The 17,770-nt window shown below is 51.5% G+C and overlaps 1 protein-coding gene across 2 annotated transcripts; it reads left to right on the plus strand.

Moving 5' to 3' along the window:
- Positions 1-1,632: 1,632 nt before the first annotated feature.
- P2rx1 (purinergic receptor P2X 1) lies at positions 1,633-17,019 on the plus strand. Of its 2 annotated transcripts, none has more exons than XM_021225674.2 (12): positions 1,633-2,284; positions 9,658-9,805; positions 10,064-10,135; positions 10,523-10,592; positions 10,967-11,063; positions 11,371-11,451; positions 11,692-11,833; positions 14,169-14,296; positions 14,581-14,671; positions 15,223-15,288; positions 15,652-15,753; positions 15,885-17,019. In XM_021225674.2, exons 1-12 carry the CDS (start codon positions 2,148-2,150, stop codon positions 15,948-15,950), a joined length of 1,200 nt encoding a protein of 399 aa, XP_021081333.1. In that variant the 5' UTR covers positions 1,633-2,147; the 3' UTR covers positions 15,951-17,019. The 2 variants fall into 2 exon arrangements, with proteins under 2 accessions (XP_021081333.1, XP_040605038.1); XM_040749104.1 differs by lacking the exon at positions 1,633-2,284 and adding an exon at positions 7,727-8,288.
- Positions 17,020-17,770: the final 751 nt, after the last annotated feature.

Raw genomic sequence — 17,770 nt, forward strand, 5'->3', positions numbered from 1 at the left:
AGAAAGAAGAAAAGAAAGAGAAGAAAAAGTTGTGTCTTTGGCCCCACCTTGGGTCTTCTAGAACCTTCAAATGGTCCTCTCTACCTGTTTCCCAAGAGCAATGGCTGATGCCCAGGCTGTAGCAGATGTAGACCTGATGGTCTATCCAACTAGCTATAAACCTAGCTTCTTGGGGATAGGGTGAGAAGAGAGAAGAAGAGAAAGAGCAGGAAGTGGAAGAGGGAAAGTAAGAGGAAGGGGGAGGGGAGAAAGAAGAGAAGGAGAAAGAAGAGAAGGGAGGAGAGGAGGAGGAGTGAGGAAGATGAGGAGGAAGAAGGTGGCTGCAGCATGAAGCGGGACTGCAGACGACGCCGACCTTCCTCTTCCTGTCTTCTCCCCATCCTTTCTCTTCCTCCTTATTTGGAGCTGGCTCCTCTCTGGAACACAGTTAGTGTCATGGAGGAAGGCGCAGGTGTGGCCATTCTCAGCACCCACCCCTCCTATTGCAAGTGGCCCATCTCCTGGGGCTCCTGTTCCAACAGTTGGACATGGAATCAGCTGGGAGAGGGACAATTCCTTTTGTTTGGGGCCAAGACAAAGCCAAGGAGCCTGCAGCTCTGGCTCCTTAGGAAAAAAAGTAAAGGATGTGGTTCTCACCACCCTGACAGTGGTCAGACAGTTGTGAGAGTTCCTACTGGGATTTCAGTGTCTCTCTCTCTCTCTCTCTCTCTCTCTCTCTCTCTCTCTCTCTCTCTCTCTCTCTCTCTCTCTCTCTCTCTCTGTGTGTGTGTGTGTGTGTGTGTGTGTGTGTGTGTGTGTGTGTGTGTGTGTGTGTGTGTGTTCTATTCAAGAGGGAGGGACTGATCCTGGGTGTTTGGACAGGACATCCAGAAAGCATCCCTTCTTGCACAGGAGCTTGGTGCTCTGCCCAGGGCCATTTGCTCCCTGCAAGTGGCTTATGAGGAAGAAGAGATTGCTTATCAGTACTTAGGGTGGGTCAGCTTGGCCTGGGGTGCAGGGCAGTGAAGGCTACCAAGGAGGCCTGCGTTTCAAGCTGGTTCTTCTCATAGGCCCAGAGTAAGATTGTTCCCCTCTGACCCTAGTGGTACAATATGAGGGTCTTGGGACCCCCCATGCTCAGGGTCTGGGTTACTACTGAGGAAGGCAAAGGTTGCACTGGACCTGAACTCTTAACTAAACAGTGGCTTCAATTCTCTGTCCCTGATGTTGCTGGGACCCATCCCCTAAGGACTTCTCTCTGAGGAAAGTGTCACATTGTCTCACCTTACAGGAAGAAGACTTAGACAGGCCAGACAATGTCCCCAAGCCCTCAACAGTGGCAAAACCGCCTAATATTAGGCTTTCCTGGCTGGGTCTTAAGGCTTCATAAGGATAAGGGACCCTAGATGTCTACCTTCCTGTCCCTTCTGGTGGCGGGGATAAGACAGGGGTGGTGTCAGGGGGTACAGTCAAGCAGGTCAGAGGAGGATAGAGATGCCAGCCTGATGCTGAAGTTAACAGTTATAAGCCAGACTTGGGTTTGAAGGGACTGGTGGACAGGGGGTGCTCAAGGGCAGTTTTAGTCTACAGGACCTGATTCCATTTCTGCCCATCTTCCCACAGGTCCCCAGGACTGAGTTGCCCATTCTGAGACTACAGGTGTAAGGATGGAGATGGGGCTCTCCGGGATCTCACCCCAAGTCCTGGCCAGACCCCCCAGTTCTGTCTTGTCAGGTTCTTGGAGTGGGGGTAGCCAGTAGCTTTATCTCTGCCCCTGTGACTGGTGGCCATGGTGGTTTCCGGCCAGCAGCTTCTGTTTCTGGAGGCCCAGGCGGAGCCTAGAGGGGTTGTGGGGCTGGGCCTGGGTGGCCCCACTGGCTCCGCCTCTGTCTATCTTTGGGAATTTATTTCACGGGCACCACTGGCCTGAACTCCACTGCCTGCCAGCAGCCAAAAGCTGTTCTGGTCACCCAGGGTTTTCCCTCCCAACCCAGACCCTGTCAACGAACCCCTGCCTCCTGGCCTCCAGTCCCACCCGTCCTGCTCTGCTCTTAAGGGGCTGAGAAGTCTCCAGTCACTCCACTGCTACAGTTGTGGGTGCAGATGCTGGCCTGCCCTTGACCACAGAGCCGTGTGGGGGCTCATTTCTGAACCCCCCCTGGCCCACCATGGCACGGCGGCTGCAGGATGAGCTGTCAGCCTTCTTTTTTGAATATGACACTCCCCGGATGGTGCTGGTGCGAAACAAGAAGGTGGGAATCATTTTCCGTCTGATCCAGTTGGTCGTCCTGGTCTACGTCATCGGGTGAGTCTGAGTCCCCTCCTTACCACCTTTGGGCACCCATCCTCTACATGTGCTAGCCCTCTGAGCTCTGGGGCACTGAGTAGCCCCTCATCTCTCTCTGGACTGGAGAGCCTCCATGTTGCTAGGAAAGAATAGGCCCCATTAGTCCACTGCCAAGGTGGAGACACTGAGGCAGGATGGGGCACAGTGCTCTGGGTGCATGACGAACAAGGGGCAATGCCACTGTGGGTCCTGAGGAAGGGACATAGTGACTGTCCTTTCCAGTGAGTGGCGCTCACCACAAGAGCCCCTTTTACCTCCAGCTTCCCACATGCAGCCATTGAGACGGCAACACCCGTTTTACTAGCCTGAAGATAGGCTCTGCTCCTGTCTCTCCAGTCTGAGTAAGGGACAACCTGGGGTATCCAGGAACCTGGGAGCTGAAAAGACCCTTAAATTATGATCATTCAGCATATAGATGGAAGCTTGAAGCAGGAGGTAGTCTCCGTTCTCCAGTGTGACATCTCCTTCCTTGTCAAAGCAGACAAGCCTACCTCCACAATCTGGCTAGCCTGGGAACTATGCAAAGACCACATTTTAAAGTTCAGCCTGGTGTCCTAGAAGCTAACAGGCCTGACAGAATCTTGCATGTGTGTTGTGTGGGCTAATGCCATGGTATCGTGTGGATATACCTGTGTCCTGCCCATGTCCTATACATCTAGGCATGTACCGATGATTTATCCATGGCTGGATGTACATGCATATGGCTGTGTCCCTGTCTTCCCTGGGTCTGAGATAGCTAGGTTCCTGAAGTGTCACATGTAAGGGGCATCTTATTTACTCAATCATGCTGAAAAGAGGCCCTAGAGGCCCTGGGGTCCCTAAAAGGGTCGGGCCTTGATGAGAACCTGCCAACACCCAGCACCCTGGCCTGGCTATGTTGTGCTGTTCTTAGGGCTTTGCACAACCCGTTTGGGGACTGATAGTAAGGGCCTGAAAAGTTACCCATGTAGCGCTGACCCCACGGGAGTGTCTAGCACCCAGAACAGCCTTCCTTCTGCCCATTGGTCCCCTAAGATTCAGAGCTGGCCAGATGCAGCCAAGACCAGGACCCTCCTGATGCCTTTTGGATCTGTCTCCTTGCTCACAAATCAATTTGGTCGAACGTGGGAGGAAAACTAAGGCCCAGAGAAGAGCCACGGAATTTCCAGGTCAGAGGGCAAATCAGCCTTGGGCCTGGGCCTTTGCTCTGCCCCCTACCTTCCCACCCCACAAGGTTTCTAAGAAACTTTCTAACGGGCACCAATGGCCACATGTCAAGCACCATTAACTTACTTCTAGTTCCTCCAGGAAAGAGAAATCACTATTTAGGCTCAGCCTGTTCCTCACATGGGGAGGCCCTGAAGTCTCTCTACTGTGTTTTCAGAGCCGTGGCTATGTACAGCTCCTGGCTGTCAGAGCAGAAGGGACAGCTCACCTAACCCAGCCCTGCTGTACGATGAGACCCAACTGCTCCCTGGCTCTGATACATTACCTCCAGTGACAGGAACCTCATCCCCTCCTTTCCTTTCTTCTGGCTCAAGATGGTCCATGATTTTCAAATGGCTGTAGCCCTTGTTAGTATGAGGGGTGAGAATATCAGAGATGAGGGATGTAACTAGTCTCACTAAAATGTCCAATTCATACAGCAGGGCCCAAGGCAAGGTCTTCAGGTCCCCAAACCCAGGCTTTCCTGCCCACTGGAGCCCTGGCTAGCTCTGCCTGTGGCTCCTATGTCTATGTCTCCCTCCTCTGGCCCATGCCTGATGCTACACTGACTCCTACAGATAAGACTCCCAGAGCCTCAGCATCTCAAGACTCAAATCCCCCATTGTTACGTAGGACAGCGCGGTTGGAGAAGACTGTACTCTTCCTTGTGAAGGGAAGGACTTTTCTCTGAGGATCCTCCCCTTTCCTAGATGTTTGTCTGGATGTCTGGTCCTGTGGATGCTGCAGGGAAGATGAGGAATGGTGGGGGCCACCAAGAGATTCAGGACACCAGATAGTGAAGTCCATGTTGGAAATGGGCAGCACGGCAGTGGAGGAAGACATGTGACGAAAGCAGCATTGAGACTTAGGAAGTCTATCGGACAAACAGGCAAACAGACAGACCGACAGACAGGCTGAGATGTCAAGATCTGGATGCTTAGACTGTGGTCTCTATTGATCATGTTCTTCCTGGAAATCTGAGGCAAGTGGGGGAAGTAAGAAACTCTAAAAGGCAGAGCCTCTGCTGGCCCAGATTACCAGTGATAACACAGATAAAATGCTCTAATTGCAGGGTTGAGCTATGAGACAGACTGGTCCAGACCCTCCTTCTGGGAAGCAGAGTGGACACAGGGAACCAACTCTTGTGTGAGTTCAAGTGGGTCAGTCTGGCCAGCCATGGTGGTGCACATGTTTAAACTCAGCACTTGAGAGGCAAAGGTGGATAGATCTCTGTGAGTTCGAGGCCAACCTGGTCTACACAGTGAGTTCTAAGATTATAAGGCAGCTAGGGCTACAGAGAGAGAGACCCAGTTTAGAAAGAAAAGAATTGGTTGAGTTGAATTTTGTATTTGTTTGTTTTTTGAGACAAGGTCTCTCTATATAGCCCTGGCTCTTTCTGGAACTCAATTTGTAGACCAGGCTGGCTTCAGATTCACAAACATCCACCTGTCTCTGCCTCCCAAGTGCTTGGATTAAAAGCGTGTGCTACCATGCCTGTTTTCTGCTGAATTTTTTTGTTTGGTTACTGGAACTTGCATGAGATTGACTTCAAATACCTTAATATCTACTCTTCTAATTAACTTGTCTTTCATTTATTTGATGCTAAGGATTGGACCCATGAACTTGAGCATGCCAAGTACACTCTCTACCATTGAGCTATTCCTTAGCCTTCATAACACACACACACACACACACACACACACACACACACACACACACACACTTGTGCACACGCTTCTAATTGGACCAGGCAGGGTAGGTGGTATTTTCCTATACTACCAGCACTCAATAGCCTGAGGCAGTCATAGCATGAATTCAAGGTTAGTTTGGTTACATGGTAAATTCCAAGCAAGTCTGGAGTATAAGATGGATACTGTCTCAAAACAAACAGGACCACACAAATCTGTGGTCATTATTGTTCACAAGGCTGAAACAGTATCACTTCTAATTACATTTCCATCCCTAAAAAGAAACATTGTAGCCCTTAGTAATCAACCTCCTTTCTCCTCACAGCTTGTCTTGCCTATTCTGGGTATTTCCTATAAATAGGACCACACACCATGAGCCTTTTTGTATCTGGCTTCTATTACTTTCCATCTTGGTTGTAATGAGTACCAGTAGCCCAATATTTTTATGGCTAAGTGATATTCCATGTGTTGATCCATCACATTTTATTTATTAGAGTATCTGTGGTTGGACATTTTAGACTGTTTCTACCTTTTGGCTCCTAGAAGCAATGCTGCCCTGAATGTGGGTAGCACCATGCCATGAGCTGAATATAAAGGAGAAAGCAAGTGGAATCCCGCATTCTCTCTGCTTCCTGACCGTGGGCTTAGGGAGACTGGCTATCCCATGCCCCTGCTACCACACCTGACACTGGGAACTGCTCTCACCACCATGCCTTCAGCACTATGATAGGTGTATCCTCAAACCATGAAACAAAATAAATCCCTTGAAATGTCTCCTTCCAGGGCTGGGGATGTAGCTCAGGTGCATAGCATGCACAAAGCCCTGGATTCCATCCCCTGACACATAAACAAGAAGGTTCACGCCTTTAATCCCAGCACTCGGGAGGCAGAGGCAGGCGGATCTCTGTGAGTTCGAGGCCAGCCTGGTCTACAGAGCTAGTTCCAGGACAGCCTCCAAAGCCACAGAGAAACCCTGTCTCGAAAAACCAAAAAAAAAAAAAAAAAAAAAAAAAAAGAAGGTTCATCCCTGTAATCCTAGCACTCAGCAGGTGGAGGCAGGAGTTCAAGGTTATCCTTGGCAACACAGTGAGTTTGAGGTCAACCCAGGATTTACAAAAACTTGTCTTAAACCATCCAAACAACAAACCCAACTTCCTTTTTTTTTTTTTCGGTTTTACGAGACAGGGTTTCTCTGTGTTGTTTTGGAGGCTGTCGGTCTAGCCCGGCCTCGAACTCACAGAGATCCGCCTGCCTCTGCCTCCCGAGTGCTGGGATTAAAGGCGTGCGCCATCACCACCCGGCCCAACTTCCTTTTAAACAATTTGCTTTATTAATTTTGAATTCAACCTCATTCAAGTTCTTGGGACATAGGCAGAAAAGGCCAGATTCTTTGCCAGTATATAACACGAATGACCCAGATGACTCCAGGAGGAAGTGAAGGCTGGCAGGTCACACTGCTTTTCCTCTTTATCTCTGGGCCTGTTGGACGGTGCTGCTCACTCTGAGTTCACTTCCCCTCTCGGTTAATCTTCTCTGAGCATATCCTGAGACGAGTCTCTTAGGTGTCTCCAGATGCAATTAGTTGACAATATCAAGCAGTACAGCAAGCAACCAGAGATGCCAGCTGTTCAGACTTCTTGAGGGCAGGCTCCTGGGGTTTGCCCACGTCTGTGGTTTTAGTGTCGCAAACAGTGCTTGGCTCTGAAGATGGGCTTGATGCATACACATTTATTGAATGACTGACTAAATGTGTAGGGGCAGACCATAGGTGTAGAGGTGGATCTTGGGACAAGTGTACCTGCAACAGCTCACTCAGAGCTCTGCCCTGGGCTGAGAATGGAGGCCAGGGGAATGGGGGAAGATTTGATGAGAGATTTTGATTTTCATGTATTGAGTACACGGCCTTGCTAAGGATTTGCTGAGTGTCTTTGAGGTAGGGGCACCCTCTGTTTTACTGAGGAAGTCAGGGCTCGAGAAGTTCAGCCTCTCGTTTGAAGCCATACATCTGACAAAAGGCAGGTCTGGAACTTAAACATGGCCACTTCACTGTGTGTCCTTTTCCCAGGGACCATTGGAGAAGGGAGCCCCAAGGGAAGTGAAGAGACTGGCAAGGGCCATTCCTGGAAGGGGAGGGGCCTCTGAAGATGCCAATGTCTTTGACCTCAGACCTCTTTGATGGCCTTCCAGAGTGGTACCATAAGGCCAGGCCAAGACATGGCTTTGGGGGAGATGGCTCAGCAGTTAAGAGTATGAACTGTTCTTGTAGATGAACTAAGTTCAGTCCCCAGCATCTAAGGCAGGCAGGCAGCTCATACCTGTAATTCTGGCTCCACAAGATCTGTTACCTTCTCTTGGTCTTTATGGTTATCTATAGTCAAGTGTTCAAACCCCCCATATATATATATAATACTTTTTAAAAAGACATAGCTTTGGAATGACAGGCCTGTTGCCATCATGCCAAAGCTATTATTACCAGGGTTGAGGTCACAAATGCCAGATTTGACATTTCCTTTTGACCTCCAAGATCAGCAACCCCAGGGGCAGACACAGCCCAGAAATTGTATTGGTTCCAACCCACAGCTGAGGTGGGGGAGGAGCTGTGGGAAGACACAGCCGATCCAGTGCTGCACAATCCTGGATAGGAGTCCTCCAGCCCTGGGTCTGCTCCTGTTTGACCGCTGGCTTTGTGAGGGGCGTGTCCTTGGACTTCAGTTTCCCGCTTATTGTGTGATGTGTTGCTACTGAACAAAGAGAAATTGGGGTTCTGAGGATGGAGATGTGGAGAGGGAAACCAGTGGCTTCTTAGGGAGGACTCAGAATGTGCACCAACACCCTCCTCCAAAGTAGCCCATTTAAGCTGGGGTGCCAGATGGAGGCCTGACTACAGAAAGGCACCACGGGGATGGGGAACCCCTCTCCTTGAGGGACTCCCCAGCCGGGCAGCCTGGCCATCAGCCTCAGAAGAACCCAGACCTTTGTTGTGCCTCGCCTGTTGCTATTTGAGGCCTGCAGGGGGCAGCAGTGACCACACTTTGGCTTGGAAGAGGAATGCGTTTCAACGCAGGCTTCCAGAGGGGGAGAGGATTAAGGTAACAAGACAGTGGTCTGTTTCCCTGTGACAGGGAAATGACAGTGACTCTGGGACTAAGGCTTGGAGAATCCTGTTCCCAGAGTAGATGACTTTGAGCTCTTTGTATAGGTGAGGTAAAGGATGGAGGGAATAGAGCCTACTCTCTTACAGTCTTCTCTCTGGGGAGGGCTTGCGTTACATGCTCCGGTGGGCAACACATCCCCAGTCTACTCAGACAATTTATTCTAAAGGAAGAAGCTAACTCTGGAGAGAAGTGAGATACAGAACTCCCAGGGTAAGCAACAGAAAAGAAACCTAAGCTAGTTCCCACAGTAGAAGGGTCTTCATTGGCTCATGTTCTAGTAAAGTCCAGAAATCCCACCCACCCACCCAAGGGGCTGCAGCACCATGGTCAGGAATCTGGTCCTCTCCATCTCCTGGCTCCATCCTCAGGCTGGTGCTTAGAGGTGGCAAAAATGGCTGGTGGTAGTTTTGACTTCACAGCTGCCTTGCTTAGCCACCCAGCACAGTGGAAGTTTCTTTCCTAGCAAATCTCAGGAAAGAAGGAGTCTGGCTTTGCTATTGACACTCTTCTAAGGACAATAAGGCTCATCACTACTGCTGGAGGGGTGGGACGTTGACTGACGTGCCTTGGACATGTGCCCATCCGGGATTAAACATGAGCCACTTACACAGCAGCCTGAGGGGGGGGGGGCGGATGCTGCAAGGGGGAGACTATGGTCTCTAGCTCCATATCCTGGCTTCCTTTCTCTTTCCCACTGTTCTCCTTCCCACCTTCTACTCAGTAATGGCAGACCACTTCTGCTCAGCTTTGCTAGGTGCCAGCCCACATCCTAAGCAACTTCTCTACATTAACTCACTTAACATAAACAAGTACCAATGTTGTTCCCACTTCATAGATAAGGAGGATGAAGAAGGATCCGCTCCAAACCTGGCAGCACTGAGGGGCAGGGCTGGCTGGGAGACAAAGCCGGACTCCCAGGCAGTCCTCACGCTTTGCTGGAAATTGTGTGGGAAGAAACAGGGTGTTGGGAAGGAGGACTGGGGTCAAGGGCTGGCCAGCTGGCCCTGACAGACAGCTCTTGGGAAAAAGGATTAAGAAGGACAGTCAGTTGGTAGCTGCATGGACTGGCCTCCTCTGAGGCAGTTGGGGTGGTGGGAATTTAGACACAGGCCAGCAGGGGGCGACAGGTGAGGCTGTCCTGCCTCCAGGAAACTAGTTAGGAACCAAAGAAGCTCAGAAACTCTAAGAAAGACAGAGGAGGTCCAGAGGATGCCAGAAAGGATAGACACTCTCACAGCCATTCATGTCCTAGGATGTCCTGGCCAACACTGCACAAAATCCTAACTCCCTCCTTCCCCGGCAGGTGGGTGTTTGTCTACGAAAAGGGATACCAGACTTCAAGCGGTCTCATCAGCAGTGTGTCTGTGAAGCTCAAGGGCCTAGCTGTAACCCAGCTCCAGGGCCTGGGACCCCAGGTCTGGGACGTGGCTGACTATGTCTTCCCAGCGCAGGTGAGCTGGCTCAGGGCTGCACCATCCTCGCTCCCACAAGCCATGACTCAAGGCTCCCCAAGGGGCCAGTTCAGCCTCCTGCTCGCTGGACCTCAGTCTCCCTTACAGTAAGACTAGTCCTTCCACTCCACAGTGATGTCATGGGATGTGGCATCTCCTGAGTGTCAGCTGGGCTCCAGAGCCCTGCTGGGGCAGTGTTTAGATGCTAGGGGCTATTCTACTGACTCTGCCTGTCCTCTCCCTGCCCTTCACTTCCAGGGGGACAGCTCCTTTGTAGTTATGACCAATTTCATCGTGACCCCTCAGCAGGCTCAAGGCTATTGTGCAGAGGTGAGGACTCCGCCCCTCTCTTGGACCCACTGGGAGATAGCGTGACGGAATCCCCGTGGGCCCTGGTGGTGATGTAGGACAAGCCTCTGATGAGGTTATGATGCACTGTTGGACAGAGTCATACAAAATAACTCTCAGCCATTGTTAGTGCCATTGCTGGGCACTGGGCCTCTCCATCCCAACCTCCAGTCCCCCTGCAGTACACCAGCACTCAGCAGCTGGACAGAAGCCTAGGATAAATGTGGGAGGAGGCTGTGAGCAGGGGTCTCCCATAGAACCTGAGATTTTGCTCCACGTCTACACTGTGACCCTGGGGGTGGGGCAGGAGAGAATCCTCCCCAGGACAACACCATAGGCCTCAGGGACAGCAGCTCTCCCCTCCCCCAGAACCCAGAAGGTGGCATATGCCAGGATGACCATGGCTGCACTCCAGGAAAAGCAGAAAGGAAGGCCCAAGGTAAGGCCAGCTCCAAGGTAAGGTCACCTCCACAGCCATGGTGCCTGTGCCTGCCTTTCTCTCTGTACTTCACATGTCACCAGGTTGTTCCCCACTGAGAGTCTACCCTGCTCTCATCCTGGCCCTACGCCACCATGCTGCAGAAGTACACCATGGGTTGGGACTCCAGGGATTGCTCTCTTTTTTGTTTGTTTGTTTGGTTTTTTTTTCAAGACAGGGTTTCTCTGTATTGTTTTGGAGGCTGTCCTGGAACTAGCTTTGTAGACCAGGCTGGCCTCGAACTCACAGAGATCCGTTTGCCTCTGCCTCCCGAGTGCTGGGATTAAAGGAGTGCGCCACCAACGCCCGGCTCAGGGATTGCTCTCTTGCTGCAGGCATTCGCACAGGCAAATGTGTGCCCTTCAATAGCACAGTGAAGACCTGTGAGATCTTTGGCTGGTGTCCTGTGGAGGTGGATGACAAGATCCCAAGGTAACTGATAGCCTGGCCTTCCAGGAAGCAGAGACAGGGTTCTGACTCACAGACATCTGGATCTGGAAAGAATGGGTTCTTTATCCTTTTGATCCCACCCCTTGCCCTATCCAGATGGCCCAGGCCAAAGAGTCTTCCTGGTCTAGGAGCCTGTAAGCCTGTGCCCCATCTGGAGAGTGGCCACCCCAACCCCACCACACATCAATGCACGCTACAGGGATCCCCTGTGCTCCCTGCTATTGCCAAGCCTTTCCAGCCATGCAAACACTCTTGGAGAGGGGCACTGAATGAGTGCTGTCTTCCCCAGCCCTGCTCTTCTCCATGAGGCTGAGAACTTCACCCTCTTCATCAAGAACAGCATCAGCTTTCCACGCTTCAGGGTCAACAGGTTCGTGGGAAAGGAAGGGAGAGATGCAGGTGGCTTGCAGCAGCTCAGCTGCTCTAACACTGTCTCCCTCCCTCCCTCCCTGCTGCTTGCACTCTGGAGACAGCAGCCTTAGCCGACCTTCTGGAGGCTGACTGCTCTGGGGGAAGGGGGCTGCCCTAGAGTTCTTGGGGGTCCCTAGAGCTGAGCGGAGTGAGCACCCTCTCAGTTGGCACATGGCTGCTACCCATGCCTTCCACACAGGCGCAACCTGGTGGAGGAGGTGAATGGCACCTACATGAAGAAATGCCTCTACCACAAGACCCTGCATCCACTGTGCCCAGTCTTCAGCCTCGGCTATGTGGTGCAAGAGTCAGGCCAGGACTTCCGCAGCCTGGCTGAAAGGGTATGGATGGGATGGGGTGGTGCCAGCAAGGGGAGTATAGCGCAGGGTCATGATGCTGACCTGGCAGCCCCATCCTGCCTCCAAAACCTCCCTGGCACAGGCCAAGTGTGTGCATGGGACTGTGCCCTATAGTACCAGAGTCCCTGAGGGTCCTCTGCAGGGCCTGGTCTGATTCTGCCATGGAGGAGGTGCTAAGAATGAAGAGACGTGGGCAGACAGCATCATTTGGATATTCAGTGTCCCTTCCCTCCCTTCCTCCTTCCCTCCCTCCCTTCCTCCTTCCCTTCCCTCCCTCCTTTCTTCCCTCCCTCCCTCTCTTCTTTTCCCTTTTCCTTTTTGTTGTTTTGAGTCAGGGTCTCCCTATGTAGTCTAGGCTGGCCCCAAACTCCCAATCCCCCTGCATCTGCCTGCTTAATGAAGAGTACAGGTGTGTGTCACCACACCCAGTTTAGTTTTTAATTATTTTTTCTGCTGAGGATGGGCCTCATGCACGCTGTAGCAGACCCTAACCCCGAGCTGTACATAGTCTAAAATCACTGAGCTACTTATTTTTTCCCATTGTGGAGACAGAACTCAGGGCCTCACATGTCCTCTGGATTCCAAGACCACAGTTCCTTTGTGAGGCTCTGGATCCAAATCCTGGTCTGCCTCCCAACCAGAGAGTTCTCTTAAGTTCAGTGGATCTGAGAACATCACTGAAGATGCTAATAGCATCATTCCCACGGTGGTGCTTTGAGGACCAAGTGAGCATGCACCTGCAAGTTAGCACTTCAGCTCTGCGGGCCATGGGGCAGTCCCACATCCTGTTCCTGCTGGGTCCTGTGCGCTTGCTCCTGCAGCTGTCTGTGCGGGGATGGCAACAATCCCTTTTCTGTGAGGTCACCAACAAGCCTCACTCATGGCACACTTATGTATGGCAGAAGTCTGCAGGTGTTTGCATTCAAGAGCTACATCGAGGTGGAAGCAGACAGACAGTGGTTAACCGTTGGTGTTTAGGTCTCTGTCTGATCCTACAGGGTCGTCATAACTCACAATCCACCCACACCTGCCGTCGCCCACTGAGTGTGGGGGTCTCTGTTCCTGCATCCATACTGAGCTGCTCAGCTCCCTGCCCTCGTCTCTGATCGCCTCTCCACTCTTGGCCTGAGCTACCCACCTGTCCTGTTCCCTGCCTCACTTCACTTTCTGAAGTGTTTTCTTCCCAGACTAAATAGGTCACCTTAGTTCAAAGTTTGTCTCCCAAACCACTGTGACTTCGGCCAGGAACTGAGAAACAGTGACGAATGCCAGATGGTCTGTCCCCTTGGAGCTGACAATCCTAGAGGAGAGGTCAATAGTAATGGGACAGAATACACATATGACAAGTCAGGTGTGCCAGCACACACCTGCGATCCCAGCACACAGGAGGCAGATGCGGGATGATTAAGAGTTCAAGGCCAGCCTAGGCTATACAGCAATACCCAGTCTCAAAAAACTAAGGCTCTGGAGAGATGGCTCAGCGGTTAAAAGCACTTGCTATCCTCCCAGAGGACCCAACTTTAGATTCACAGCATCCACAATGGATGGTTCACAATGACCTGTAACTCCAGTTCCGGGGAACTCAATGACCTCTTCTGGGCTCTGAGAGCACCCACACATACATGGGAGACATTCACACAGATATGTGCTCATAAATTTTAAAATAACACAAGCCAACCAAACAAATAAAAACAACAAGTGACAAATGGCCTAAAAGCAAACACACAGCATTACAGGAGGGAGTAACAAGGGACATATTTTAGACTGAATTGGTGGTCAGGGAAGCCCTCAAGGCAAATGACCACATAATGAGAAAGAGCCAGGTTTGTGAAAGAACATCAGGGACAAAGGGCCGGTGGTAGGAAAAACTTGGTATATTCTAGAGATGATCACTCAGGTGTGGAAGGAGAGCAGAGACAGTGGCAGATCTTCAGCCCTAAAGCAGGATCTCAGTGTCCCTCCTCTAGTAAAAATATCTTCTCTTTGAGGCGGTGCAACAAGGTGGCTGAGTGAGCGCAGGTGCTTGGTGGAATGCCTAACGGTTTAAATCTAATCCCTGGCCCCACATGGTAGGAGAAAGCCCACCCTTGCAAACTGTCCTCTGACCTCCAAAGTCATACTGTACACAAGGGTGGATATATCGACACACAGAATTAATAAATAATGTAAGACAATTTTTTCAAAGAGAATGTAGTCACCAACTATAAGACAGTTTTGGTGTTTGTTTTTTCTCTTTTAAACTCACGAGGCCATCTTGCCAGTTTAGACAGTTTTAGAATCCTGCAGCCCAGATTTTATGTGCCTGTGTCTCTGGCAGGGTGGGGTAGTTGGTATCACCATCGACTGGGAATGTGACCTGGACTGGCACGTGCGGCACTGCAAACCAATCTACCAGTTCCATGGACTGTATGGGGAGAAAAATCTGTCTCCAGGCTTCAACTTCAGGTACCTTCCTATTTCTGGAATGCCACGGTTTGACAAATGTTCCCAGAGGGGTCCAGAGGACCCTGGACGGCCTCCATCCTATGTAAGTTGTCAAACAGGAAACAAGACCTTAAAGGCTTGAGTCGCCAGTCCTGGGTCTTGGCTCCTTGGAGGTCTGCCTAGTGGGAGTCAGGAAAGGGCTGAGTTCAACTCTCCTGGAAGTCATGCTGGAGGGTCTCTTCCTAATATATTTGGTACTCAAGGTGGTTTTGTTACAGTTTCCTGCCACCTTCCCCCCACCCCAGGTTTGCCAGGCACTTTGTGCAGAATGGGACAAACCATCGTCACCTCTTCAAGGTGTTTGGGATTCGCTTTGACATCCTTGTGGATGGCAAGGTAAGTGTCCCATGTGAAGGGATGGCTGTCAAGGCACCTTCCTGTTTTGGATGTCTGTTGTTATGGATATGAAATGGGATGGGATAGGTGTATTCAGAGATCTGCTTCTTGGAGAGATGGCTCGATGGTTAAGAGCACTGACTGTTCTTCCAGAGGTCCAGGGTTCAATTCCCGGCAACCACATGGTGGCTCACAACCACCTTGAATGAGATCTGGTGCCCTCTGCTAGCACGCAGGCAGAAGACTGTATACACAATAAATAAATAAAATATTAAAAAAAAGACAGAGATCTGCTTCTAGTGACCACGGACATGGGGGATGATTCTGGCCAGGCTTAGGGCCACTGTCATGCTCCCCTACCATCTCCTTGGGTCCAGGGAAGCAAGGCCAGGCACAAAGCCCATGTTTACTGACCAGGAACTGGCTCTCGGAAGAGCACTGGTCCTCGGTCACAGGCAGTGGGGATAGTTTGGAGCTGAGGGAGGAGGGTTTGGCTTTTTCTAGATGGGCCCCTTCTGTTGACTTGGCTCTTCCCTGGGCCCTGCCACCAGGCTGGGAAGTTTGACATCATCCCTACTATGACCACCATCGGCTCTGGGATCGGCATCTTTGGAGTGGTAAGTGCTAGGGACACGTTTGCTGTGTTGGGTTTCAGCTGCTCCTCTCTACATCAGTAACAGAACCCCAAAATGTGGCCATAGCTGCCTATCACTACTGAGGCAGCAACGGATTTTCCCACCACCCTAGACCCACTGTGTACCTGGGGAAACTGAGGCTCAGAGTTAAGGTAAGAGAGAGGGAGGATGGGATTGACAAGGTTTCAGGAGGGGTTTGCAGCACCTTATCCTGTCTTCAGGAAACTGGGGTCTGGAGCAGCAGAATTCAGCCAGGAACACAGTCAGTAGGGACCACTGTGGAACACGGAAGGTCTATATCTGCCTCAGCTTCCCTTTCTCCATGCCTGCCCTCCCTGTCCTCAGGCCACAGTTCTTTGTGACCTCTTATTGCTCCACATCCTGCCCAAGAGGCACTACTACAAGCAGAAGAAGTTCAAGTACGCGGAGGACATGGGGCCTGTGGAGGTAAGCGAACTTCTGAGCTTCCCGGGCAGGACTCTTCAAAGACCTCAAGCTTGTGTGTCTGCATTGGCAGGCTCTGTCGTGCAGGGCAGTGCTTCTGGGGCCTGACTTGTGTTCCCACATTGCTTACACAGGGTGAACATGACCCAGCGGCCACCAGTTCCACTCTGGGCCTGCAGGAGAACATGAGGACCTCCTGACCTCAGTCTTGGCTCTGGACTTGATTCAGTGTGGGGCTTCCGGCAAGGGCTGGTGGCTTCGAGCCAGGGCAGAGGCCATTCCCAGGGGCTTTCCCACCAGGCAGACACCAAGTTGCCCCCCAATTCAGAGTGGAGACAGGCAAGACACTGCAATTCAGAGCCCTGGGTACAATCCCACACTTCCCCTCCTGAGGGAGGCCCCTCCAGTTGCAGCCACTCTGGGTCCATACGGTTGGGCTCCTCACGCACCTATACTGTAGCTTTGTGTTTATGGAGCAGCCTCTCACTGTCCAGCCCAGGGCCTCACCTGCCTAGATTTGTGCCCTTCCACATGGAAGCCACTAGCCAGATGTGACAATTTGAACTTAAATTAATCAAAATATTATAAAGATATGTCTCAGTTGAACTAGCTAAGTGGACACATGTAGCCCTTGGCTCCCAGGCTGGACAGCATATGATGTTTTTCATTGGAGGAAGTTCCTAAGGGATTCCCTGGGAGGCTCATCACCAGAGCCTGGCACACATCCCTCCTCCTAACCCAGAAACACAGGCCACTTTGTGCGTGAGGCTTAAGAACTGCCATCCTAGAGCTTTCTGATTTTTAAGCTCCCAATCACTCTTGGGTCAGCCAACTGGCAGGTGTAGAGACTGAGCAGGGTCTCAGACACCTCCAACAAGCATGTAGTGTGCCCCTGTGCCACATAGGAGTTCACAAACCACCATGTACACACCCCCCACACACACACACAACCCTCTACTCCCAGTGTAGGTTGGAACAGCTTGGGTACTGCAAGCGCAGCCATCTGAACACACCTACGCCCCTAGGCAGGGACACATGGTCTCCATACAGTGTCACCCCCATGGGACGATGCTCCTTCCTGAGGGAGTCAGGCCAGACCAGCCCTTCTAGCCGCAGAACCCAGCTACCTCAGATGGAGGGGTAAGCCTGATGAATCCTGGCTCCTTGCCTGTGGCCCAGTCCCAGCTTCCATGACCTGCCCAGCTTGGTTGGAACATGAAGGCTGAGGAGGCAAGGGGTGGGGGCACAATAAAAAGAAATGAGGACAAATTTCTGTCTCCTTTGGTTTCCTCTCAAACCCTTCTGAAGTTCAGTGTGCTCACCTTCGAGATGCGCAGCTGAGCTGAGCATGTGAGGCCCCTGTAGACAGGCTGGTGAGGGATGCCTGAACCCAGCCGGCTCAGTGAGCTCACAGCAGTCCCTGAGCCCCATCTCCTACACAGGACAGGGCACCAGCACTCTTCCCAACCCCAAGAAAGCTGTTCTCCTGGTTGTGGAGCAATTGAGCACCCCAGAAGCAGCCTTGGGAAATGGGGTTGAGACAGGGGCTTGTTGTCTCAAGGCTGGGATTTGGGGGGCACTTCCACAAAAGGAAGTGAGGCTTGTGGTTGGAGAGAGAGAAGGCTCCATGTGGCCACGCCCTCCAGCCTGGGCTCACAGCCAGTCAGGGATTCTGAGTACCCCCACCCTGCTCTGTCTGGACCAGTCTGCCCAGCACAATTTCTCATACTGTACAGATGGATCTGTACTGTTCAATGTGGTGGCCACTTGCCAAGGGGAGCCAATAAGCACCTGGAACCATTTCACTTTTTAATGTTTTTCAAACAATGCCTTGCTATGTGGTCAAGCTGGTCTGAAATTCACGACCCTCTTCTCTCGGCTTCTCAAATGCTAGGATCATAGGTATTCGGCACCATACCCAGTTCTTATTTACTTTTAATTCACCAAAATAGCTGTACAAAGCAAGTGGCTAGCAGAGTGGACAGCATGGGCCAGTTGTTCTCACAGACCTTGGCCTTCT

The sequence above is a fragment of the Mesocricetus auratus genome, unplaced genomic scaffold (assembly GCF_017639785.1).
Source record: "Mesocricetus auratus isolate SY011 unplaced genomic scaffold, BCM_Maur_2.0 Super-Scaffold_100007, whole genome shotgun sequence".
Taxonomy (NCBI): domain Eukaryota; kingdom Metazoa; phylum Chordata; class Mammalia; order Rodentia; family Cricetidae; genus Mesocricetus; species Mesocricetus auratus.